We start from the raw sequence: 27,636 nt of genomic DNA on the forward strand, positions 1-27,636 counted from the left end.
GGACAGGGAGGCCTGGTGTGCTGTGATTCATGGGGTCGCAAAGAGTCGGACACGACTGAGCGACTGAACTGAACTGAACTGACTGATACAACTCTGAACACCCAACATTTTAACTCGTAAAACAACTTCCCATACTCCACACTGTGAACTTCTAATATACTCTATTTCCTACATGCTATTCCTTCAGCATGACATTCCTTGCTTTCCTATTTTTCCTAGCAAAATTCTTTTCACTCTTCAAAAGCCTGATTCAAAACCCACCTCTTCTGTGAAGTCCTCCTTCAGTCCTCCAACTGTAATCAATTCATCAATCACATTCCCACAGCATACTATGTGTATCTCTTTTTAAGCAATATTTCTTTCCATGTGCTTCTCTACCACTAAATTAAGAATTTTAAGGGCAGAGTTTCTATGCTAAGCAGCACAGTTATTTAAAACATAAACTTAAGCACCCAAAACATTATAAATAGCCACTTTAAATTATCACTGGGATAATTATCATTATCTTGTTATTTTCACAAATTATCTTCCCTACATCTGTAATATCCTAATACAGAGAAGCTAAGAGATCTGTGAAACACCTAATGCCACATGTAAAACTGTGTATATGCAACTATCAGTATTTTTATCAGATGCTAAAAAAGCATGTGATTCAGAAAGCTAAGGCTTTTCAGGCCATACTTCACAGAAGATAAAAAGCTAGTCAATATATATGTTAGGTAATTAAAAGTCAATTTTAGAACCACGTTACTAGATATATCCAAGTTGTGAAAAAAAAATACCATAGAGATTGAAATGAACTAGAATGTTAAACTGAATCATTTGGGATAGGTGTGGTTCTTCTATAAATTTCCAGGATTATATGCAGTATTAAAGATAACTTTTTTCTTTTCTTAAATATTATCAGAGTACAGTTAATTTACAATTTTGTGTTAGTTTCAGGTATACAAAGTGATTCAGTTTACATATACATATATTCATCCTTTTTCAGATTTTTCAAAAATAACTTTTTAAAGTATCAATGTTCACAGAGAGTTTTGATCAGAAATTTAATGTATTTAAATCTACAATATAACAATTCATAGTAAAATCTCAGTGATGGTTTTCTCATTTAAAAAGGCTCTATTCAACAATGTTTAGAAGTCTGTATCAAAAAATATCATTCTAAATTAGGATTTTAAAATATATCCAAATATTAAGTAGTTCCCTGAGTGTCATATTAAGGTATTTGTTACTTCTTAGTAGCAGCAAACAAAATACACACTTGACTCTCTAAGTACAACTACATGGTCCAAAACATTAATGCTTCTTACTTAATATGCAGGCTTAAAAACAAAAAAATATATATGTATCTTCAACAAATTTCATTAGTAGAATATGTCAAAGCATAAAATTCACACTTATGTTAACTCTATCTTAAAAAATTAAGTTTTCCAAGTAGCAAATGAAATACCATAGACCAACTTTCAGTTGCCAATGAATAAAAATATATAGAAATACCAAAGTTTTTCAAAAACTAACATTTAATAAATTCAAGAATAAGTATCATGTATATTTAAAACTATTAACCTTAGCTTACGGCATCCCATAAAAGAAATTTATTTAAAAATTCATATGACCATTTGAGGTTCTAATAATATTTTGTTGCACTATACTAAAATACAGTGAGAATATTTTCAGCATTTTAACAACAAATCTAAAAATGGAATGGAGGAAAGTATTTTACTGGGTCATTTTCTGTCAAATCTAGTGCTGGTTGTTCTAAAAGTGACAATAAAAACTTTGAATTTTGAAAAAACAACCTCTTAATACTAGCGAGCTAACAGAACTGTTTCACATACTGCATTTTCATGAGAAACATAAAACTTAAGAAAGAGGTCCTTCACATTCTAGTCTCTGGAGTTTCTCTCATTCCTCCCATGCCAAATGGGAACAAAAACCATCAACACATTAAGCAGAAGCTCTAGGAAGCTGCTCTAGGAAGCAACTCTCTTTAATCAATCTACCCATCTAATCAATTCAACTATTTTCTACTATCTTAAAAAGTAAAACAGTGAAAAGAAAACTGGTATTGAAAAAAAAATTCATCATCCCAACAAAGTCTACTATACACTAAGTTATATCAGATTTACCTTGCACTAAACTGCCTCTTGAGAAACCTATATGCAGGTCAGGAAGCAACAGTTAGAACTGGACATGGAACAACAGACTGGTTCCAAATAGGAAAAGGAGTACATCAAGGCTGTATATCGTCACCCTGGTTGTTTAACTTATATGCAGAGTACATCATGAGAAACGCTGGACTGGAAGAAACACAAGCTGGAATCAAGATTGCCGGGAGAAATATCAATAACCTCAGATATGCAGATGACACCACCCTTATGGCAGAAAGTGAAGAGGAACTCAAAAGCCTCTTGATGAAAGTGAAGCCTCTTGATGAAAGTGGAAGAGGAGAGTGAAAAGTTGGCATAAAGCTCAACATTCAGAAAACTAAGATCATGGCATCTGGTCCCATCACTTCATGGGAAATAGATGGGGAAACAGTGGAAACAGTGGCAGACTTTATTTCTGGGGGTTCCAAAATCACTGCAGATGGTGACTGCAGCTGTGAAATTAAAAGACACTTACTCCTTGGAAGGAAAGTTATGACCAACCTAGATAGCATATTGAATAGCAGAGACATTACTTTGCCAACAAAGGTCCATCTAGTCAAGGCTATGGTTTTTCCAGTGGTCATGTATGGATGTGAGAGTTGGACTGTGAAGAAAGCTGAGAGCCAAAGAATTAATGCTTTTGAACTGTGGTGTTGGAGAAGACTCTTGAGAGTCCCTGGGACTGCAAGGAGATCCAACCAGTCCATCCTAAAGGAGATCAGCCCTGGGTGTTCTTTGGAAGGAATGATGTTGAAACTGAAACTCCAGTACTTTGGCCACCTCATGCGAAGAGCTGACTCATTGGCAAAGACCCTGATGCTGGGAGGGATTGCGGGCAAGAGGAGAAGGTGACGACAGAGGATGAAATGGCTGGATGGCATCACCGACTCGATGGACATGAGTTTGGGTAAACTCCAGGAGTCGGTGATGGACAGGAAGGCCTGGCGTGCTGCGATTCATGGGGTCGCAAAGAGTCAGGACACGACTGAGTGACTGAACTGAACTGAAACAACCATAAAAGCCTCTATTCATTCCACTATTCAGCTATTATAATAGATGATTAAAGAAAGATACTTACCTCTGTTTCCCAAACTCCTCCCAGAGGCAAATCCACTTCTCATGAAATGATCTCTTCGAGATGATCCATCACCCATTTCTAAAGTAAGTAACATGTGAAGCAAGTCAAAATAACAAAAAACTATCCTGGTGGTAAGTAAGCTTTAAACCATCTAAATGTGCCGTGCACATGGCATAGGAGGAATTTTACATAGCAATAAGAAAGATGAGTAGACTAGTAGAAAAATGGGCTATAAGAATAGGTAGTCCTCCAAAAGAAAAAAAATGCTGACTCTCAGTCATAATTAAAGACACTGAAAATCAAAAGAAGAATGTACTTTTCCCAACCATGACTGACTTGAACAGTTTGCTAATACAAATCTAGCAGAAGACCTAAATGGGCTTTCCTCATAGCTATGTTGGTAAAGAGTCTGCCTGCAATGAAGGAGACCTAGGTTAGATCTCTGGGCTGGGAAGATCCTCTGAAGAAATAAATGGCAACCTATTTCAGTATTCTTGCCTGGAGAATACCATGGACAGGTTACAGCCCATGGGGTTGCAAGAGTTGGACATGACTTGGACATGACTTAGTGACTAAACCACCACCAGAAGACCAGACATTTCTCCAAAGACAACATACAGATGGCCAACAAACACATGAAAAGATGCTCAGCATCACTAATTATTAGAGAAATGCTAATCAAAACTACAATGAGGTATCATCTCATACAAGTCAGGATGGCCAACATCAAAAAGTCTACAAACAACAAATACTGGAGAGTGTGGGGAGAAAAGAGATCCTCTTACACTGTTGGTGGGAAGGTAAATTGATACAGGCACTATGGAGAACAATATGGAGGTTCCTAAAAACTACTAAAAACATAAGGACCATATGAGCCAGCAATCCCAACACTGGGCATACACCCAGAGAAAAACATAATTCATAAGGACACATGCACCCCAATGTTCACTGCAGCACTATTTACAAAAGCCAGGACAGGGAAGCAAGCAAAAGTTCCATCAACAGAGGAAATGAATAAAGAAGATGTGGTACACACAGACAATATTACTCGGCCATAAAAAGGAATGAAATTGGGTCACTTGTAGAGACATGGATGTACCTAGAGACTGTCATAGAGAATGAATAGTCATAAAAACAAATATCATATATTAATGCATAAATGTGGAATCTAGAAAAATGGTATAGATGAACCTATTTGCAAAGCAGAAATAGAGACACAAACATAGAAAACAAATATATGGATACCAAGAGGCAGGGGTGGGGGGAAGGATGAACTGAAGACTGGAATTCATGTATATATACTATTGATGCTATGTGTAAAATAGGTAACTAATGAAAATCCTACTATATAGCATAGGGAACTCATTGCTCTATGGAAAGGAAATCCAAACAAGTGGAAATATATATATATATAACTGGTTCACTTCACTGTACAGTAGAAACTAACATAACATTGTAAAGCAACTATATTCCAATAAATATTTTTTTTAATACCAAGACTAGTCAAGGACATAGGGAAACAAGCAGAATCATATACAACACTGAAACTATAAACTAGATCAATCTTGATCCTAATTTTAAAAGAAAATACTTTTTGAAAATATACTAGTATAATTTTTCCTGTGGATATACTCACACGGTAACACAGATACACATAAAAATGTTTTGATAAGCACTGTCTATAACAGCCAAGAAAAACAGTCAAAGGAGAACAGATAAATTACAATCATCCACAGAACACTGTAAAAATCCACAGAACTAAAAACATCAAACAAGTGACATTCTTCAATAGAATGTTCATAAAAACCAACCACATGGAAGGCCAAAATGTAAATTCAACAATTTCAAAAACCAGTATCACATACACAAAATTCTGTAATTGCAATGCAATCAAATTAAAAGTTACTAGAAGACAAATACTGTATATTTTTGCTTATATGTGGAATCTAAAAAATAAAACATGTCCACAGATATACAAAAACAGAAAAGATGAACAGATATAGAAAACGAAGTAGTGGTTTGCCACATGGGAGAAGGGTGAGGAAGGTATGAAATAGGTGAAGGGGAGGTAAGAGGTACAAACTACTAGTTATAAGGAACTACAGGGATGTAATATACAGCACAAGGAATATAGTCAATATTTTATACTAACTCTGTATGGTGTATAGTCTATAAAAATAGCAAATCACTATATATACTGAAAATTAATATGATAGTGTAACTCAATTATACAATTTTAAAATTCTCTTACATTTGGAAATATATTTTTAAAACACTTCTATACAAAACAGTTCAAAGAAGAAAAATTACAATGGAACTTTAGAAATACTTAGAATTGTATGATAAAATGATATATATCAGAAATTAAATTTTTATACAATAAGAACTGAAAATTAATTAGGTAAACATCCATCTCAACTAGTAAGAACGTTAGAAAAACAACAAAATAAATCACACAAGAATAAAGGAGAAAAAAAGGAGGTAAGAGCAGACCTCCCTGGTGGCTCAGTGGTAAAGAATCCACTAATGCAGGAGACACAGGTTCAATCCCTGGTTCAGGAAGATCCCACATGAGGGGGGACAACTAAGCCTGTGCGCCACAACTACTGAGCCAGCTCTAGAGCCCATGAGTTGCAACTACTGAAGCCCATGCATCAACAGCCTGTGGTCCACAACAAGAGAAACCACTGGAATGAGAAGCCCATGCACTGCATCAAGAGTAGCCCCCACTTACCACAAGTGGAGAAGGCCTGTGCAGAGCAATGAAGACCCAGTACAGCCATAAATAAATAAAAATAAATATATCTTTAAAAAAATGTTAAAAACAACAAATAATGCAAGAGGAAACAGAAATATAATAGTGGCTCAATAAAGCCAAAACCTAGTTCTTTTAAGAAACCAATGAGACACTCCAGGACAAAGGACGGAAAGTACGGAGATGGAAAAAGGTATTTCATGCAAATGAAAATGACAATAAAGTGGGGGATGCAACACTCATATAAACAAAACAGATATCCAAACAAAAGCCATAAAAAGGCTAAAGAAAGACACTACATAATGATAAAAGAATCAATACATGAAGAGGATATTACATTCAGTGACACATATGCACTCAATATAGGAGCATCTAAATTTATATAAATATATACATATTTATAAATATAAATTTTTATATTTAAAATTATAAATATTTAAAATACTTATAAATGTAAAAACATGTAAGTATATAAAAATATTATACTCTTTGCAGACAAACATGGAGAACTCTATACAGTCAGCAAAAACAAGACCAGGAGCTGACTGTGGCTCAGATCATAAACTTGTTACTGCCAAATTCAGACTGAAACTGAAGAAAGCAGGGAAAACCACTAGAGCCTTCAGGTATGACCTAAATCAAATCCCTTATGATTATAGAGTGGAAGTGAGAAATACATTCAAGGGATTAGATCTAACGGAGTGCCTGAAGAACTATGGATGGAGGTTCCTGACATAGTACAAAAGGCAGTGATCAAGACCATCTCCAAGAAAAAGAAATGGAAAAAGGCAAAATGGTTGTCTTAGGAGGCCTTACAAATAGCTGAGAAGAGAAGTGAAAGAAAAAGGAGAAAAGGAAAGATAAACCCATTTGAATGCAGAGTTCCAAAGAATAGCACAGAGAGAGAAGAAAGCCTTCCTCAGTGATCAGTGCAAAGAGATAGAGGAAAACAATAGAATGGGAAAGTCTAGAGATCTCTTCAAGAAAATGAGTGATACTAAAGGGAACAGTTCATGCAAAGATGGGCTCGATAAAGGACAGAAATAGTATGGACCTAAAAGAAGCAGAGGTATTAAGAAGAGGTGGCAAATACACAGAACTATATACAAAAAAGATCTTCACGACCCAGATAATCACGATGGTGTAATCACTCACCTAGAGCCAGACATCCTGGAACGTGAAGTCAAGTGGGCCTTAGGAAGCATCACTATGAACAAAGCTAGTAGAGGTGATGGAATTCCAATTGAGCTATTTAAAATCCTAAAAGATGATGCTGTGAAAAGTGTTGCACTCAACATGCCAGCAAATTTTGAAGACTCAGCAGTGGCCACAGAACTGGAAAAGGTCAATTTTCATTCCAATCCACAAGAAAGGCAATACCAAAGAATGTTCAAACTACTGCACAACTGCACTCATCTCACATGCTAGCAAAGTAATGCTCAAAATTCTCCAAGCCAGGCTTCAACAGTACATGAACCATGAACTTACAGATGTTCAAACTGGATTTAGAAAAGGCAGAGGGACCCAAGATCAAATTGCCAATATTCAAATTGCCAATAACTCAAGATCATTGAAAAAGCATGTGAGTTCAAGAAAAATATCTACTTCTGCTTTATTGACTAGGCCAAAGCCTTTGACTGTGTAGATCTCAACAAACTATGGAAAATTCTTAATGAGATGGGAATACCAGACCACCTGACCTGTCTCCTGAGAAATCTATTTCCAGGTCAAGAAGCAACAATTAGAACTGGACATGGAACAAAAGACTGGTTCCAAATAGGAAAAAGAGTACATCAAGGCTGTATATTGTCACCCTGCTTATTTAACTTATATGCAGAGTACATCATGCGAAATGCCAGGCTGGATGAAGCACAAGCTGGAATCAAGATTGCCAGGAGAAATATCAATAACCTAAGACATGCAGATGACACCACGCTTATGGCAGGAAGCAAAGAAGAACTAAAGAGCCTCTTGATGAGAATCAAAGAGGACAGTGGAAAAAGTGGCTTCAAATTCAATATTCAGAAAACGAAGACCATGGCATCCAGTCCCATCTCTTCATGGCAAATAGACGGGGAAATAATGGAAACACTGACAGCCTTTATTTTGGGGGGCTCCAAAATCATGGCAGATGGTGACTGCAGCCATGAAATGAAAAAATGTTTGTTTCTTGGAAGAAAAGCCAATGACCAACCTAGACAGCATATTAAAAAGCAGAGACATTAATTTGCCAACAAAAGTCCATCTAGTCAAAGCTATGGTTTTTCCAGCAGTCATGTATGGATGTAAGAGCTGGGCTATAAAGAAAGCTGAGCGCCGAAGAATTGATGTTTTTGAACTGGGGTTTTGGAGAAGACTCTTCAGAGTCCCTTGGACTACAAGGAGATCCAACCAGTCAATCCTAATGGAAAGCATTCCTGAATATTCATTGGAAGGATGCTGAAGCTGAAACTCCAATACTTTGGCCACTTGATGCGAAGAACTGACATTTGAAAAGATCCTGATGCTGAGCAAGATTGAAGACAGGAGGAGAAGGGTATGACAGAGGATGAGATGGTTGGATGGGATCACTGATCAATGGACATGACTTTGAGTAAGCTCTGGGAGTTGGTGATGGACAGGGAAGCCTGGCATGCTGCAGTCCATGGGGTCACAAAGAGTCGGACACAACTCAGCAGCAACTGAACTGAACTGAAATATAGAAAACAAATACTAACAGACCTAAAGGGAGAAATGGATCGGAATACAATAATAGAGACTTTAACACCTCACTGACATCAGTAGACAAATCTTCCAGACAGAAAATCAATAAGGCAACAGAGATCCTAAATGACGTATTAGAACAGTTAGACTTAATTGGTATTTTCAGGACATTCATGCTCAGACTCTTTGTGAGTCTGACACCACAGTTCAAAAGCATCAATCCTTGGCGCTAAGCTTTCTTTATGGTCCAACTCTCACATCCATACATGACTACTGGAAAAACCATGGCTCTGACTAGACAGACCTTTGCTGGCAAAGTAATGTCTCTGCTTTTTAATATGCTGTCTAGGTTGGTCATAACTTTCCTTCCAAGGAGCAAGCGTCTCTTTTAATTCATGGCTTCAGTCACCATCTGCAGTGATTTTGGAGCCCCCCAAAATAAAGGCTCTCACTGTTTCCACTGTTTTCCCATCTATTTGCCATGAAGTGATGGGACTGGATGCCATGATCTTCGTTTTCTGAATATTGAGTTTTAAGCCAACTTTTTCACTCTCCTCTTTCACTTTCAAGAGGCTCTTTAGTTCTTTGCTTTCTGCCATAAGGTTGTGTCATCTGCATATCTGAGGTTATTGATATTTCTCCTGGCAATCTTGATTCCAGCTTGTGCTTCATCCAGCTTGGCATTTCACATGATGTACTCTGCATGTAAGTTAAATAAGCAGGGTGTAAGTTAAATAAGCAGGGTGACAATATACAGCCTTGACGTACTCCTTTCCTGATTTGAAATCAGTCACATTACATCCCCCAAATACACATACTACACATTCTTTTCAATTACACATCATTTTCAATTAAAACATTCTCTAGGTTAGACCCATAGTAGGCCACCTCATGCGAAGAGTTGACTCATTGGAAAAGACTCTGATGCTGGGAGGGATTGGGGGCAGGAGGAGAAGGGGACGACAGAGGATGAGATGGCTGGATGGCATCACTGACTCAATGGACGTGAGTTTGAGTGAACTCCAGGAGTTGGTGATGGACAGGGAGGCCTGGGGTGCTGCAATTCACGGGTTGCAAAGAGTCAGGACACAACTGAGCGACTGAACTGAACTGAAGGATACAAAATAAGCCTCAACAAATTTTAAAGGACAGAAATTATTTTAAACATCTCTTCTGACCACAATGGCATGAAGTCAGAAATCAACCACTGAGAAACAAGAAAAAAAGTGATTATTCAGAGACTAAACAACATGCTACTTAAGAAAAAAAAAATGGATCAACGAGATCAAAGAGGAAATTTTAAAAATACCCTGAGACAAATGACAATGAAAACATAACTATATACAAAATCTATGGGATACAGGAAAAGCAGTCCTTTGAGGGAAGTTTACAGTGATACAGGCCTTCCTCACAAAACAAGAAAAACTCTCAAACAAGTAACCTAACCTATTACCTAAAGAATTAGAAACAGAAGAACAAACAAAAGCTAAAGTCAGAAGGAAGAGAGATTTAATAAAAATCAAAGAGGAAATAAATTAAAATAGATATTAAGAAATAGGAAAAAAAAATCAATAAAACTGAGACCTGGTTTTTTGAAATGACAAACAAAGTGCACAATCTCTGGCCAGGCTCACCAAGAACAAGAGAGAGAGAGGACAGAAATAAAACAAGAAATGAAAGGGGAAATATACCAACCAATACTGCAGAAATACAAAAAACCATAAGAGAATACTATGGACAATTATATGCCAATAAATTAAACAATCTAGAAGAAATGGACAAGTTTTTAGAAACATACAGCCTACCAAAACTGAAGCAAGAAGAAACAGATAATCTGAACAGACTGATCACTAGAAGTGAAATAGAAACTGTAATTTAAAAACTCCCTGCAACAGAAGCACATTTGAGCCAATTCTAATGAGGTGGATGAACCTAGAGTCTATTATACAGTGTGAAGTAAGTTTGACAGAGAAAAACAAATATTTTATACTAATGCATATACATGGAATCTAGAAAGATGGTACTGATGAAATTATTTGGGGCAGCAATGGAGACACAGATTTATGGACATGGATATGGGGAGGAAGGAGAGGGTGGGATGTATGGAGACAGTAACATGGAAACTTACATTAGCATTACGTAAAATAGACAGTCAATAGGAATTTGCTGTATGACTCAGGGAACTCAAACTGGGGCTCTGTAACTACCTAGAGGAATGGGATTGGGAGGGAGGTTCAAATAGGAGTGGATATATGTATACCTATAGCTGATGCATGTTGATGTTGGGCAGAAACCAACACAATTCTATAAAGCAAATATCCTTCAATTAAAAACTAAATTTAAAATTTTTTTAAAGTATAGGGACCAAAATATTACTAAAAAAAAAAAAGAAAGTTCCCTACAAATGTTCAGAACTGGATGGCTTAAATGGAAAATTCTACCAAACATACAAAGAAAAACTTGAACCAATCCTTCTCAAACTTTTCCGTAAGACTGAGAAGGAACACTCCCAAAGTGATTCTATGACATCACCATCACCCTGATACCAGGCAAAGACATTACCAAAAAAGAAAATTACAGGCCAGTACCTCTGGTGAATATAGATGCAAAAATTCTCAAGGAAGTATTAGCAAATCAAACCCAACACATAAAAAGTCATACACCATGATTAAGCTGGTTTCATCACAGGGTCAAAAGAATGGTTCAACACATACACCATATTGACAAAAGACAAAAACCACATATCATCTCAACAGATGCAGAAAAAGCATTTGCTACAATTCAACACCCATTCATGATAAAAATTCTTACCAAAGTGGATATGGAGGGAACATATCCAAGCATAATAAAAACTATTTGTGACAAACCCACAGCCAACATAGTACTCAAAAGCAAAAAGTTGAAAGCCTTCCTACTAAAATCTGAAACAAGTATGCCCACTCTCACCATTTCCATTCAACATAGTATTGGAAGTCCTAGCCACAGCAATGAGATAAGAAAAATAAAAGATGTCCAAACTGGAAAGGAAGAGGTAATACTGTCATTATATGCAGATGGCATGATAATATATATAGAAAACCCTAAAAACTCCACACAAAAACTACTAGAACTGATAAAATCAGCAAGGTAGCAGGATACAAGATTACCATACAGAAATCTGTTGCATTTTTTAACACGTACAATGAAATACCAGAAAGGGAAAAGTAATGAAAATTCTTTTTAAAATCACATTAAAAACTCCTAAAAGAGAAGAAAGGCAAAACATTCTCTGAAATAAATCTTACCCAATGTTCTCCTAGGTTACTTTCCCAAGGCAACAGAAATAAAAACAAAAACTAGCAAATGGGACCTAATCAAAACTTACAGGCTTTTGCACGCCAAAGGAAACCATAAAAAAAAAAAAAAATTAAAAGACACACTACAGACTGAGAGAAGGACCAAGAAGGGATTAATTTCAAAAATGTACAAACAGCTCAATAACAAAAGAAACAAACAGCCCAATTACAAAATGGGCTGAACACCTAAACAAACATTTCTGCAAAGAAGACATACAGATAGCCAACAGGCACATGAAAAGATGCTCAACACTGCTAACTATCAGAGAAATGCAAATCAAAACTACAATGAGGCATAACCTCATATCAGTCAGAATGGCTATCACTAAAAGGTCCTGAAAATAAACCACTATGTTGGCTATGGGTTTGTCATAAAATTATAAATCCTGAAGAGAGTGTGGAGAAAAAGGAACCCTCCTACACTGTTGGTGGGAATGTAAACTGGTGCAGCCACTATGGAAAACCTCCATACGTTACAGAGGTTCTTTAAAAAACTAAGTTACTATATGATCTGGCAATCTCACTCCTGGGCATATACCTGGAGAAAACTCTAATTTGAAAAGATACATACACCCCTATGTACCCCAATGTTAACAGAAGCACTATTTACAATAACCAAGATATGGAATAAATCTAAATGCCCATCAACAGAGGAAAGGACAAAGAATATATACACACACACACAATGGAATACTGCTCAGTCATTAAAAAAAGACAAATAATGCCATTTGAAGCAACATAGGCAGACCCAGAGAATAACATACTAAGTGAAGCAAGTCAGAAAAATGAAGACAAATATATCACTTACATCTGAAATCTAAAAAAGACAAACAGCAAAGTTCTGATTCACCAAAACTGACTCAAGAAAACAAAAACAAAAACTGTCCTACAGAAAGTGAACCAGTACTCAAATCTCTGTATCAAACCTATTTAAATGTAGTTTCACAGGTGAGCTCTAGCAAACTCTCAAAGAACAAATCATTCCAACATTATACAATTCTCCCAGAAAATAGAAAGAGGAATTATTCCCCAATTCATTCCACAAGGCCATAGTAATTATGATATGACAAGACAGAAGAAAATTAAACCTCTTTTACTCATGAGTAGATATAAAATGGAGAAGGAAATGGCAACCCACTCCAGTGTTCTTGCCTGGAGAATCCCATGGACAGAGAAGCCTGGTAGGCTGCAGTCCATGGGGTCGCACAGAGTCGGACACGACTGAAGCAACTTGGCAGCAGCAGGCAGATATAAAATCTCAAAAATACATATTAGCAAATCAATCCCAATAGTAAACTGAACAGGTACAACAGTATGACCAAGTTGAGTTTACTCCAGTATGCAAGGGTGTTTATCATTAGAACATCTAAAAAGGTAATTAATTAACATTAACAGATTAAAAAGTATATCTCCACAGATTAAAGTACATAATACAATTCAACACCATTCATAACCTAAACCATATATTTAGCAAACAAGGGAAAATAAGAGATGTTCATGGTAGCTTTGCTCATAACAACAAAAAAGGAAGCAACTCAAATGTACATTAAAAAAAGAATTCAAATATGTGGTACAGTCACACAACAGAGTTTTACATATATTGTGTTCTATACTGTATTACAGAGTATTAAATATATGGTATATCCACACAACAGAGTATAATTATAAATGAACTACAATAATTGGCAATACAGATGAACCTGGTGGTCTGGTATTTTGTGTGGCAAAAACCACAATACTGTAAAGTAATTAGATTCCAATTAAAATAAATAATAATAATAAAAAGAATCTGCCTTCCAATGGAGGTGACAGGTTCGATCCTTGGTTGGGGAATTAAGATCCCACGTGACACAGGGCAAAAAAGCTACTGAGCCTACACGTCTCAACTAGAGAGAAGCTCGCACGCTGCAACAGAGCAGACTCAAATAAGTAAATTTTTTTTTTTTTAAAAGAAAGAAATCTAAAATATCAGAGTCAACAGACTTTAACAAAACAGAGTTTAACAAAAGTGGTTAAACCTGGAAGTCAAGATTTCAGATTATTTTCTTTCTTTTCACCACTATATTTAAGTTTTTTCTTTTTTTTTTGTTTTTTTGCAATAAGAATATTTAGATAGTAACTTAGGATAGCATTCATTGCCCTGGTATGTATTTCTGTAATAAGAAAATCTATTTTCATGAAAAAGAAATCAATTAAAAAAGAGGGAGGGGGGATGATTTGGGAGAATGGCATTGAAACATGTATAATATCATATAAGAAACGAATTGCCAGTCCAGGTTCGATGCAGGATACAGGATGCTTGGGGCTGGTGCACTGGGATGACCCAGATGGATGGTATGGGGAGGAGGTGGAGGGGGTTCAGGATTGGGACATGTGTACACCCTGCGGATTCATGTTGATGTATGGCAAAACCAATACAATATTGTAAAGTAATTAGCCTCTAATTAAAATAAATAAATTTAAATTTAAAAAATAAATAAAAGAAATATACTAAAAAAAAAATAGAGATACCAAAGTACTTATTATTCAGAAGGTAAATAAGCAAGCTATATTTTTCATTATTGATTTTACTTCATTAGTCTGAACATTCAAGATCTAATGCTAAGAAAAGTCCACATTTTTAGCTGGTGGCCATTTCAATCTAGCTTATTGATGACTTCACTACAACGTTACACCTTAATGTACTATAGATTCAAACTTTCATTCCTTTATGAAAGTTATCTTTGACACCTCACAGAACAAGGTTTCTTTTGATTACACAATGATCTATGCATATAGATATGTTAAGTATAGAATACTTTCACCCAATTTTCTTCTTTGAATACTTCAAGTACCTACACATGGTTATTAGCCTTTTCCTGGGGTTTCAGCAGGCAGCAATTTCATAAACTTTTGAGAATCAGGATATTCTACATTAAACTGCTGCATTTAAAAGTTTACAAAAGATAAGTGTATCTTGACAACAACAAAAATATTTCATCTAAACTTGACTTCCTTCTATCAAGAGGATTACTCTGAACTTAAGGTGAACATGGGAATTAAATTTGCTTTAACCTGACGAAATCTCTCAACAACCCACCACCTTTTACATTTTATAAACTACCTCTCCACAGGTTTTTTCACATTAGGACAGGCTTCAGTGAGTCAGTAGCTCCCTTAACTATAAAAATGTTTTACTTCATTCACAAATTTTTGATGAGAGAAATGAAACTACCTGGTGTCACCAGGCCCTCTTTCTTACATTAGTTGTTGTTTTAGTCCCAAAGTCACGTCCGACTCTTTTGCAACTCCGTGGGCTGTATATCCCACCAGGCTCCTCTGTCCATGGGATTCCCCAAGCAAGAATACTGGAGTGGGTTGCCATTTCCTTCTCCAGAGGATTTTCCTGACTTGGAATCAAACACACATCTCCTGCATTGGCAGGTGGATTCTGTATCACTGAGCCACCAAGAAAGCCCCTTTCTTGCATGAGAGTAAGACTTAAAAGAAGTAGTTACTCAAGGTCACAGAGACTCAGAAAATTCATAGTAACTTAAATTCATAGAAAGTAAACAATGGTTGCCAAGAGCTGAGGAGAGGAGTGATTGTTGAGTTATTGTTTACTGGGTATGAAATTTCAGTTTGGGAAGGTGAAAAAGTTTCAGAGGTAGATGGTGGTCATGGCTGCACAGCAACATGAAGGTACATAATATCACTTGAACAGTACATTTAAAAATGGTTAATACAGTAAATTTCGTTGCTACATGTATTTCTTAACTGAAAAAATACTAGAAGTAGCATATCAGCCTGCTGTGAACTTCAACAAAATCAAAGACTACTGTCATGAGTTTAATTTTCTAGCCCAGGTCCTACCACTTCCAGCTATCTTCTCAACTTTATAAAAAAATGTAGGTGAACAAAATGGAGACAAGTGACGGGAAAAACAACAGCTCCCTTATCTTGATTTGTTTCTCTTATTTGCCAAGGACCTCCCTAAGTTAGTTTTCAGATCCCAAAGAGGCTCATATTATCTTTTAATTAAATATTTTACTTTTTAATTAATTTATTTAATTGGATCAGATCAGATCAGTCGCTCAGTCGTGTCCGACTCTTTGCAACCCCATGAACTGCAGCCAGCCAGGCCTCCCTGTCCATTACCAACTCCCGGAGTTCATTCAAACTCACGTCCACCGAGTCGATGATGCCATCCAACCATCTCATCCTCTGTCTCCTCCTGCCCCCAATCCCTCCTAGCATCAGAGTCTTTTCCAATGAGTCAACTCTTCGCATGAGGTGGCCAAAGTACTAGAGTTTCAGCTTTAGCATCATTCCTTCCAAAGAAATCCCAGGGCTGATCTCCTTCAGAATGGACTGGCTGGATCTCCTTGCAGTCCAAGGTACTCTCAAGAGTCTTCTCCAACACCACAGTTCAAAAGCATCAATTTAAGTACAATATTGTGGTGGGTTTTGCCATACACTGACATCAATCAGCCACGAGTGTGCAAGTGTCCCCCTGTTCCAAACCCTCCTCCCACCTACCTCCCCATCCCATCCCTCTGGGTTGTCCCAGTGCACCAGCTTTGAGTGCCCTGTTTCATGCATTGAACTTGGACTGGTCATCTATTTCACATATGGTAATATACACGTTTCAATGCTATTCTCTAAAATCATCCTACCCTCGCCTTCTCCCACAGAGTCCAAAAGCCTGTACTTTATATCTGTCTCTTTTGCTGTCTTACATATAGGGTCACTGTTACCATCTTTCTAAATTCCACCATATATATGCATTAATATACTGTATTGGTGTTTTTCCTTCTGACTTACTTCACTCTGTATAGGCTCCAGTTTCATCCACCTCATTAGAACTGACTCAAGTATGTTATTTTTATAGCTGAGTAATATTCCATTGTGCATACATATCACAACTTTCTTATCCATTCATCTGCGGATGGACATCTAGGTTGCCTCCATGTCCTAGCTACTGTAAACAGTGTTGCAATGAACATTGGGGTACACGTGTCTCTTTCAATTCTGGTTTCCTCAGTGTGTATGCCCAGCAGTGGGACTGCTGGGTCATATGGCAGTTCTATTTCCAGTTTTTTAAGGAATCTCCATACTGTTCTCCATAGTTGCTGTACTAGTTTGCATTCCTACCAACAGTGTAAGAGGGTTCCCTTTTCTCCGCACCTTCTCCAGCATTTACTGTTCGTAGACTTTTTGATAGCAGCCATTCTGACCAGCATGAGATGGTACCTCATTGTGGTTTTGATTTGCATTTCTCTGATAAGTGATGCTGAGCATCTTTTCATGTCTTTGTTAGCCATTTGTATGTCTTCTTTGGAGAAATGTCTGTTTAGTTCTTTGGCCCATTTTTTGATTGGGTCATTTATTTTTCTGGTATTGAGCTGCTTGTATATTTTTGAGATCGTCAGTTGCTTTGTTTGCTATTATTTTCTCCCATTCTGAAGGCTGTCTTTTCAACTTGCTTATAGTTTCCTTCGTTGTACAAAAGCTTTTAAGTTTAATTAGGTCCCATTTGTTTATTTTTGCTTTTATTTCCATTACTCTGGGAGGTGGGTCACAGAGGGATCATGTTGTGATTTATGTCAGAGAGTGTTCTGCCTATGTTTTCCTCTAGGAGTTTTAGTTTCTGGTTTTATATTTAGATCTTTAATTTATTTTGAGTTTATTTTTGTTTATGGTGTTAGGTGTTCTAGTTTCATTCTTTTATAGGTGGTTGACCAGTTTTCCCAGCACCACCTGTTAAAGAGATTGTCTTTTCTCCATTGTATATTTTTGTCTCCTTTGTCAAAGATAAGGTGTCTACAGGTGCACGGATTTATCTCTGGGCTTTCTATTTTGTTCCATTGATCTGTATTTCTGTTTTTGTGCCAGTACCATACTGTCTTGACGACTGTAGCTTTATAGTATAGTCTGAAGTCAGGCAGGTTGATTCCTCCAGTTCCATTCTTCTTTCTCAAGATTGCTTTGGCTATTTGAGGTTTTTTGTGTTTCCATACAAATTGTGAAATTAATTGTTCTAGTTTTGTGAAAAAAGCTATTGGTGGCTTGATAGGGATTGTATTGGATCTACAGATAGCTTTGGGTAGTACACTCATTTTCACTATGTTGATTCTTCCAATCCATGAACATGGTATATGTCTCCATCTATTTCTGTCATCTTTGATTTCTGTCATCAGTGTTTTACAGTTTTCTAAATATAGGTCTTTTGTTTCCTGAGGTAAATTTATTCCTAAGTATTTTATTCTTTTTGACATAATGGTGAATGGGGTTGTTTCCTTAATTTCTGTATCTATTTTCTCATTGTTAGTGTATAGAAATGCAAGGGATTTATGCATATTAATTTGATATGAGTTTGATTTAAATAGTTGTTATCCTGACAAGTCACCATCACTGTAACCTGCTTCAACACCTGAGTCTACTCTCCTACTGCCTCATATCAGGAATCCTGACAATTCCCATAGCAGCCTGAAAGCCAAACATGCAACTTCCAGGCTGGGCAAAGGTTTTACAGCAAACCCACTAAATCAAAGGATACACTCTGTAATACTACACTCTTTCTTCTCTCCCTTCCTTTAATTCTAAGAGGCTCCCAACCCAAAATATTCAAGCCAGAATGTCTCACTGCTGCTGCTGCTAAGTCGCTTCAGTCGTGTCCGACTCTTCGACCCCATAGACGGCAGCCCAGCAGGCTCCCCCATCCCTGGGATTCTCCAGGCAAGAACACTGGAATGGGTTGCCATTTCCTTCTCCAATGCATGAAGTGAAAAGTGAAAGTGAAGTCGCTCAGTCATGTCCGACTCTTAGTGACCGCATAGACGGCAGCCTACCAGGCTCCTCTGCCCATGGGATTTTCCAGGCAAGAGTACTGCAGTGGGTTGCCATTGCCTTCTCCGGAATGTCTCACTAGAAAATTTTAAAGACATCCTTGACAAGGTATCTACTAGTCTGCTTCTCATCCAATGCATGAAGCCCTTAACCTAAAAACAGTTCTGCATTTTTGCCTTAACACATACCTGACGATGAAGCCGGAGTCCTGTTAAAAGTGTCTCCATTTGCTCCAGAAGAATACCTATCCTGTAAGAAAAAAGAAAAGATTAGTTTTCTACTTTGAATAATAAAAATGAGTAATCTATCTCATAAATACTAGAAAGTTTTAACAACTGGGTTTTGTCCAGAACTAAACAATTAAAGAATGTAAGATTTCCTGGGTCACTGCATGTTCCTTTATTAACTACTCTAAAACACCTTCACTTTAAAATTGTATGTATAGCATACTAATATATCACTTAAAACAATGGTCAGCAAACTATAGCCACAAGCCAAATCTGGTGGGCCACCAGTTTTTATAAATAAAGTTTTATTGGAAAAAAGCCATCCTCAATTCATCTAGGTATGTAACAGTCTGCTTCCTCTCAAACAAGTTTCTGATACTAAATGCAAAACTTTTGAACAGAGCTCTGAAATTCCTCAAAATCAAATTCAATAATTTAAGCACAAAAAGTGACCTAAAGTTTACAGATAACACTTCAATTAACTGACTGAATTAGAAAAATTACGATTTTTTTGTCAAATAAGTTTCTTTAAATAAACCTAAAGCTGGAGGGAGTGCACCAAGGTAGGTATTAACATCTTCAGGTAATACTTTTGCTCCAAAATTTCTTTCACAAAAGACACTGACTTTAAAAACTACCTTTATAAAGCTCAAAAGACATTCAACTATTTTTCTAACTTACTAAAAACATACAATAAAATCCTTGAAATGGCTTGGGATTTTGATAACTGCTACAGTAAAAAGTTCCAATTTATGATTACCATAGACGATAAGACAAACAAGAAAAGTAATCTAGCTTTCCCGATTTAAAGTGAAACACTGAAGACTTTCTCTTTTCTAGTATCCAAAATACTACTGGATGAATAGAGCCCCCAAAGGGGCTAGTTTTATAAGTGTTATAACATTCAGCTTCATATAACTGATAAAAAGTAATGAAACACCCTGGTACCAAACAACTGAAAAATTATTATTACCAAACAATCTTCAGAAGATGGAATTTAACATCCCACATACATTCTAAGGAAAATTTTGAAAAAAAAAAAAGTTTGTTTCAATAGAATTCATCTTTCATCATAAAAATCCTTAACATTTTTCATTACCTTAAAAATAAGGTAATTTTTATAAGAAATAAATAAGAAATAAGCATTTATCTGCTCCATTGTAGGCAAAAAATTTTGTCTACATTTGCTGCCTCTATTTTCTCACATTCCATATTTCCTTCAAGCTACTCTTGCTAGCCTCCATCCTCACCTCTGCACTCAAAAAGCTTATAGTAAGCATATTATGTAATAAAATTACTACTTTTAAGCTTCATCCTGCCAGAGCTCTCAGCAGCATTTGAAACAACAGACTATCTACTTCCCTCTCTGGCTTAGGGAACACATACTTCCCAGATTTTCCTCTTGCCCCATAGCCATTCCCTCCACAGTCTCCTTTGCCAGCTCCCCAGCTAACGTACCTTTAAAGTCAAAGTGTCCCACAGTTCATGGCAGAGCTCTCTGTTTTATTCCATCCAACTTTACCCACTTTCACAGATTTAAATCCTATTAAAATAGATAAATCCCAAATTTGTACCTACAGCTCTGATCCCTCTCCTAAACAACAACTACTGACTAGTATCCTTACTTAAATCTTTTCTTGCTGCTGCTGCTGCTAAGTCGCTTGAGTCGTGTCCGACTCTGTGCGACCCCTTAGACGGTAGCCCAGCAGGCTCCCCCATCCCTGGGATTCTCCAGCCAAGAATACTGGAGTGGGTTGCCATTTCCTCCTCCAATGCATGAAAGTGGAAAGTGAAAGTGAAGTCGCTGAGTCGTGTCTGACTCTTAGCGACCCCATGGACTGCAGCCCACCAGGCTCCTCCATCCATGGGATTTTCCAGGCCAGAGTACTGGAGTGGGGTACCCTTTTCTTAGGCCTCTGAAATTGAACACTGCAAATACAGAATTCTTGATTTTTTTCCCTGCCAAACTGGATCATCTCCATTTCAATAAAGAGCACCATCATCTATCTACTTGCTTCAGTAAAAAAACTTAGCATCACTCTCTCTTGCATTCCCCATATCCAGCCCATCTAGTTCTATCAACTATATGTCCACCTCTATCTCCAGGGTCCTCTCCCTCTCTTCCTTTTCTCTTTCCTTCTCAGATTTCATTTACTATAAATCTTCCATCTTACTATAGTTTAGCCATACTCGATATTTGTTGTTGCTCACTCAGTCATGCCCGACTCTTTGCGATCCCATGGACTGCAGCACAACAGGCATCCCTCTCCTTTACCATCTTCCAGAGGTTGTTCAAAGTCATGTCCATTGAGTCACATGATGCCATCCAACCATCTCATCCTCTGTCATCCCCGTCTCCTCCTGCCATCAGTCTTTCCCAGCATCAGGGTATTTTCTAATGAGTCTGCTCTTCAAATCAGGTAGCCAAAATATTCAGGACTGATTTCCTTTAGGATTGACAGGTTTGATCTCCTAGCAGTCCAAGGGACTCTCAAGAGTCTTCTCCAACATCACAGTTCAAAAGGATCAATCCTTGGCACTTAGCCTTCTTTACGGTCCAACTTCACACCCATACATGACTATTCAAAAAACCACAGCTTTGTCTAGATGGACCTTTGTTGACAAAGTAATGTCTCTACTTTTTAATATACTGTCTAGGATGGTCATAGCTTTTCTTCCAAGGAACAAGCATCTTTTAATTTCATGGCTGCAGTCACCATCTGCAGTGATTCTAGAACCCCAAAAAAATGGTCTCTCACTGTTTCCATTGTTTCCCCATCTATTTGCCACAAAGTGATGAGACCAGATACCATGATCTTCGTTTTTTGAATGTTAAATTTTAAGCCAGCCTTTTCACTCTCCTCATTCATTTTCATCAAGAGGCTCTTTAGTTCCTCTTCGCTTTCGACCATAAGGCTGATATCATCTGCATATCTGAGGTTATTGATATTTCTCCTGGGAATCTCGATTCCAGCTTGTGCTACATTCAGCCTGGCATTTCACATGATGTACTCTGCATATAAGTTAAATAAGCAGGGTGACAATATACAGCGTTGACGTACTCCTTTCCCAATTTGGAACCAAACCATTGTTTCATGTCCAGTTCTAACTGTTGCTTCTGGCCTTGCATACAGGTTTCTCAGGAGGCAGGTCAGGTGGTCTGGTATTTCCATCTCTTTAAGAATTTTACACAGTTTGAAGTGATCCACACAGTCAAAAGCTTTAGCATAGTCAGTGAGGCAGAAGTAGGTGTTTTTTTGAAATTCTCTTGCTTTTGCTATGATCCAGCGGATGTTGGCAATTTGATCTCTGGTTCCTCTGCCTTTTCTAAATCCAGCTTGAACATCTGGAAGTTCTCAGTTTATGTTGAAGCCTAGCTTTGAAAATTCTGAGCATTACTCTGCTAGAGCATGAGATGAGTGCAACTCTGTGGTAGTTTTTTGTCATTGCCTTTCTTTGGGAATGGAATGAAAACTGACCTTTTCCAGTCCTATGGCCACTGCTGAGTTTTCCAAATTTGCTGGCATATTGAGTGCAGCACTTTCACAGCATCATCTTTTAGGATTTCAAATAGCTCTATACTAGCTATAGGAGATTGAATAATGTCCACTCAATGATATCAAGCCCTAATTTCTGAAATATGTGTTATATTATTTGGAAAAAAAAAAGTTCTAGCCAATATAACTAAGAATTTTGAAATGAAGAGATTACCCTGGATTATCCAAGTGGGTCCTAAATGTCATCACAAGTGTCCTTATGAAAGGCCAAGGGTATTAACACAAACACAGAGAAGGCCAAGTGAAGACAACAGAAAGAGATGCAGCCACAAGCCAAGGCTGCCTATAACCACCAGAAGTTGGAAGAAGCATGGATTCTCTCCAAGAGCCTACTGAAAGAAAATAGCACTGCTGAGACCATGGTTTCTAACTTCTGGCCTCCAGAACTATAAGAGAAATTTTTCTGTTACTGTAAGCTATCTAGTTTGTGATAATTGGTTACAGCATCTATAGACAACTAATACATTGTACTTCTTCCTGTTGTCCTGATACCCCAAGTTTGTTTCCTCTTCAGGATCTTTGCACATCATGTGTTACTGGGACTCTTTCAGGTCTCCGGCTCATGAGTCATAGTCTCAAGGAATATTTTCCCCTCCACATGATCTAAATCTACCCATACCAATACTCTTCCTCTCTCCCTCACACAGAGAGTTTCCTGATTCTCTTATTACTATTATTATTAAATTATTATTTAATACTTTTTACTATTAGTATGTGATTTTTAATGTGCTTATTCTGTCTCCTCCAGTAAAATACAACATCCATGCCAGCAAGCCCCTTATCTATCATGTTCACCACTAGCTCCAGCATCTAATAAGGCTCAAAAAAACTTGTTGAATGAGTCTTAGGTCTTAACGTTACCTATTTTTAGAACACTTAGCTATAAAACTTTTATAACCTCTTTACTCATCCAAGTGAACCAATTTATAAATTTTAAAACTTAACATTATTTCAAACATTATAAATTTCAAAATAATAATTGTGGATGGACTAATTATCTTGAGCAGTTTCCACTTTAATTACAAGAGTATATGCCTTCTGAAATACACCAGAAAAATGGCAAAAATATCAGACAGAAGAGATGAGTGTGTAGACTCATCAGTCATTTAGTAAGAAATATTACAACTAGCAAGCAAACCCAGTATACTTTTACAGTCATCACGCTCATCCATTTCATCTCTCATCCCAACAAGTGTGCACACAATGTGCAAATGCCTAACCATTTCTGGACTACTGTAACTGCTAGATTACCAAATATTTCTCAACCTCACATTTTTTTATTATTCTATCCCCGCATGGTACATTCACTTCAAAAACTAGCATTGGGAAGTTCTAAAATCTACCAGAAGAGCAACCTGTTAGTTCAAAATTATGTAAGTTTGTGTTAATACTAAATCTCCTTAGAAGGATCCTTAGAAGCACTCAGAAAAGGCTTATCACATAAAAAGAACCTCCTGCATAGCACAGGGAATTCTATTCAATACTTTTTAAAGACCTATATTAAGAATACAAAATAAAAAATGAATATATGTGTATGTATAACTGACCTATTTTGCTGTACAGCAGAAACACAACATTGTAAATCAAATATACTCCCAATTTTTTTAATTAAGAAAAGGCTGATCACAGATATTATTACCAATCCAAGATGATGTCACAGCCAATACAAATTGAACAAAAGGGAAACCCAGTCACTTCTTGAAACAGAAACCCAATTAGACCAACCAATCAAATGGTGCCTTTAAAAGAAAACAGGCTGAAGAAAAGACCTCAGATTTCTCCTACATAAAAATGTCATATGTTCATTAGCTTCTACACAGCTTATTCAACGAAGACAAGCAAACAAAGCCATCATGTTCCTTCAAGTCAAGTAGGTCAAATTACTAACTGCACATCTAGCATCAGATGTTAAGTTTGTGGACAAATGCAAAAAATTTACTACAAATTGGCCCCACACAGATATGTACTAGGAATCGTAAGGTAGAAATATTAACATAATTAATATTCAATCAGTATGACCAATATCAAGAAACAAAGTATGTTACTGAATAGCACAAAGACTCCCAAAAGGTAAATCTGGAAGCCTGACAGTTGACCATCCTCAATTTCAGACACCCTTTGCAATAACCATGCACAACATGCTACAGTGCAGTATACCATTTGGATAATACTTAGTTAAGACAAAATCTCAGAGTAAGAAAAAGTAAAAATTAGACAAGTCCAAACGGTACTTTGGTACAAATGGAAGAACATCTGTACTTGTGAGTTAAACTGTGTTATTAGAACAAATCTACCAAGAACCTGGGAAAAAAAGAACCATAAAAAATTATTTGACCAAGTAATTCAATTTTTGAAAAAAATACTCCCAAATAATAAACTGTAGATATTCATGACAATACTACAGTGCAAAGATAACACTTTAATTTCTACCAACAGAAAATTAATTATGTTATGGTAGTTCTAGTCCATTAAATACTATATAACCATAAGAAATTATTTTTAGGAAGTTAGTAATACGGGATAGCTAGTGCTGAAGAGTGAAAAAGCTGAAATCAAAAATTACTATAATGTACAATCATTACAATCCATATAAAAATGTGTTTGGGAAATACAGTAGAAAATTTACTAAAACCTCAACAGAGCATTTGTGCTAGTGAGCCAGACTGTTAGGTAATGTTTCACCTCTTTTGGTCTTACAGTATTTTTATGATATTGTAACATAAAGAAGACTATAAAAAGATAACATACAAAAAAAATGTTATTTCTAAAACAAGTCCCAAAGCAAGAAACATTATAAATTCAGATTAACATTTTAGGTATTTTAATCTAAACTTTATATGCAAACAGACCAAATTCAAGACAGACAAAGAATTAAATTTTATGTTTTGGGGTAAATTAAGAATTTCTATAAGATATCACTTGAAATAGAAAGTGTCAGAACTGACTAACATAAATACAAACTGGAAATCCTAAAAGGAAAACAATTTGACCTTTGGAGACATTTTCAAGTAGATAAAATTTATGTAAAAGCAATCCATTAAATATACTGTTTTCCAAAGTAGACTCTGTTCATCATCTTAAAGTCAAAACTAAATTCCAAAAACCCACTCCATAACCCCCTCACCTAAATTACAGTGTAACTTTTCAAAAGCTATTGAGGAAAAAGATCTGCAGATTTGTACATCTGAAGATCAAACTGATGTTACCATCTGAACCAGCCTAATGTTTTCAACTTGAGACCCCTGCTTGTATAAAACCAATTTTCAGAATTCAAATTGCCACCCAAAAACGAATTTTATTTTTCCATTTTCTATACAACTATATCTGAGACATTCAACCACATTAACACAAGCTTGCTTTCACCCACAATAAGTTCTAAATCACTGAGATTTAAATTAAGTTGCTAATAATATTATACCCGTTTTAGGTTTTAATTATTACATTATGTCAGACTGTTTTCTTCTATTTGAGGCTTAGCATGCTTCATCATTCCCTATAAGACAGTTAATAACAATCAGGTGGAGAAGCACAGCATGCTTCTCACCACAGATGAACTTTCTCACCACAGAGATTTTCAACTTTGATAAAATCTGTAGCATTCAATAACTACAAACTTTAAATTTTATTACCTTCTCAAATACAGGAACATAGGAAGATATATGAGGTTTGATTATTTCTGCTTCCCAATCTTCATCTCCCATGGTGGCTTCCAGTTCAGTTTTTATAAAAATACAAACATGCACATTTAGGCTCAGTCAGAATCAGAGATCACAGTTGTACCTTTAAAAGCATAAACCATCTTTTCACACATATACCTCCAAACTACACAATTAACTGTTGATCCTCCCCAGAAGTTTTTGCAAAAAGAGCAATTAAAGTTTTGTTTCTTACCGAGAGAGACCATTTATATTCATCCTTTTGGCTCAGACGGTAAAGAATCCGCCTGCAATGTGGGAGACCTGGATTCGATCCCTGGGTTGGGAGGATCCCCTAGAGAAGGGAATGGCTACCCACTCCAGTATTCTGGCCTGGAGAATTCCAAGGACTGTATAGTCCATGGGGTCGCAAAGAGTCGGACACTACTGAGCGCTTCCAATTTTTTACCTTAAAAAATTAGTTGAACCACTTATCTAATCACTCTAGCAATCACCATGTTCCGGTGAAGTCTAGGCTTTTCCCCAAAATCTGTTGACAGAATTTATTTTCTCACCGAAGGGTTCCCAGTACGTCTTACTGAATATTAAGGGGGAGGGGAAATTTTTCAGACACTACTCAAGGTTTCTCCCTTTAAAACTGGGTACGACATTTCGCGTGGGGTTTATTTAGTTTCTTTGGCGGGGAGGGGGAGATTGACCAGGGATCAAGGCCTTGAAGTTTGGCAGGGAAGGAAGGGGTGATTAGGTGGCCCAAATGTCTCCAACAAACAACTAGTTTCGCGAAAGACAGTGTATACACGAATAGTTCTACAACCATCCGTGTTCTGAGAGTCTTGTTCTCTGAACACGGATGGTGTAGCACCAGGTGGTCAAAAATGCTCCTTCGCCTTTCCTGCAGGCCTCAACTCCAGACTTCGGACACGCACCGTGCTACTGGACTCTCCGGCAGGAAGCAGAAAGACCCCAAAGGACAGCTTCAAACCCCTACCCACCCCAACGGTTCTTCACTTGGCCCGAAGTCCAGCTACTACTAGGAAGCCCAGAGCGTTGGGATGACTCCTGTACTGGGAAAAGAGCCGGCGGCCTACTCACCTCTCCGCGGCTTGCTCTCCCGGGGTCCTCACAGGCGCTGACGCGGCTTAAACGGCTGCACGTGCAGGACGCAGACTGCGTCTGGTGCGCTTATCCAACAACAAATGGCACCAGGCGACGAGCTCCATCAGCCAATCAGCGTCAGGCAGCCATGTCGTCCCGCCCCCATCTCCCGCCTCTCCTACCCTACGCGTTCGCGTTCGAGGCCGCTGTCGGCTGACCCATTACGTTCCGGACGGAGTAGCCCGTTAG

The 27,636-nt window shown here is 37.2% G+C and overlaps 1 protein-coding gene across 5 annotated transcripts in view; it reads right to left on the reverse strand.

Moving 5' to 3' along the window:
- The window catches only part of DDX4 (DEAD (Asp-Glu-Ala-Asp) box polypeptide 4), a 66,476-nt gene extending 39,077 nt beyond the window's left edge, over positions 1-27,399 (reverse strand). For 2 of the 5 annotated variants that reach the window (XM_010853511.1, XM_010853508.1), the window contains exons 1-3: positions 27,385-27,399; positions 26,266-26,342; positions 19,041-19,101 (exon numbers count right to left, since the gene is read on the reverse strand). In XM_010853511.1, coding sequence (XP_010851813.1) covers positions 19,041-19,101; positions 26,266-26,337 — 133 coding nt within the window. In that variant the 5' untranslated portion in view covers positions 26,338-26,342; positions 27,385-27,399. Of the gene's footprint in view, positions 1-3,231; positions 3,310-19,040; positions 19,102-26,265; positions 26,343-27,384 lie in introns of those variants that run through there. The other 3 variants (XM_010853509.1, XM_010853510.1, XM_010853507.1) reach the window with 2 other exon arrangements.
- Between the last annotated feature and the right edge of the window lie 237 nt (positions 27,400-27,636).

Source organism: Bison bison, unplaced genomic scaffold (genome assembly GCF_000754665.1).
Source record: "Bison bison bison isolate TAMUID 2011002044 unplaced genomic scaffold, Bison_UMD1.0 scf7180017864328, whole genome shotgun sequence".
In the NCBI taxonomy this organism is placed as follows: Eukaryota; Metazoa; Chordata; class Mammalia; order Artiodactyla; family Bovidae; genus Bison; species Bison bison.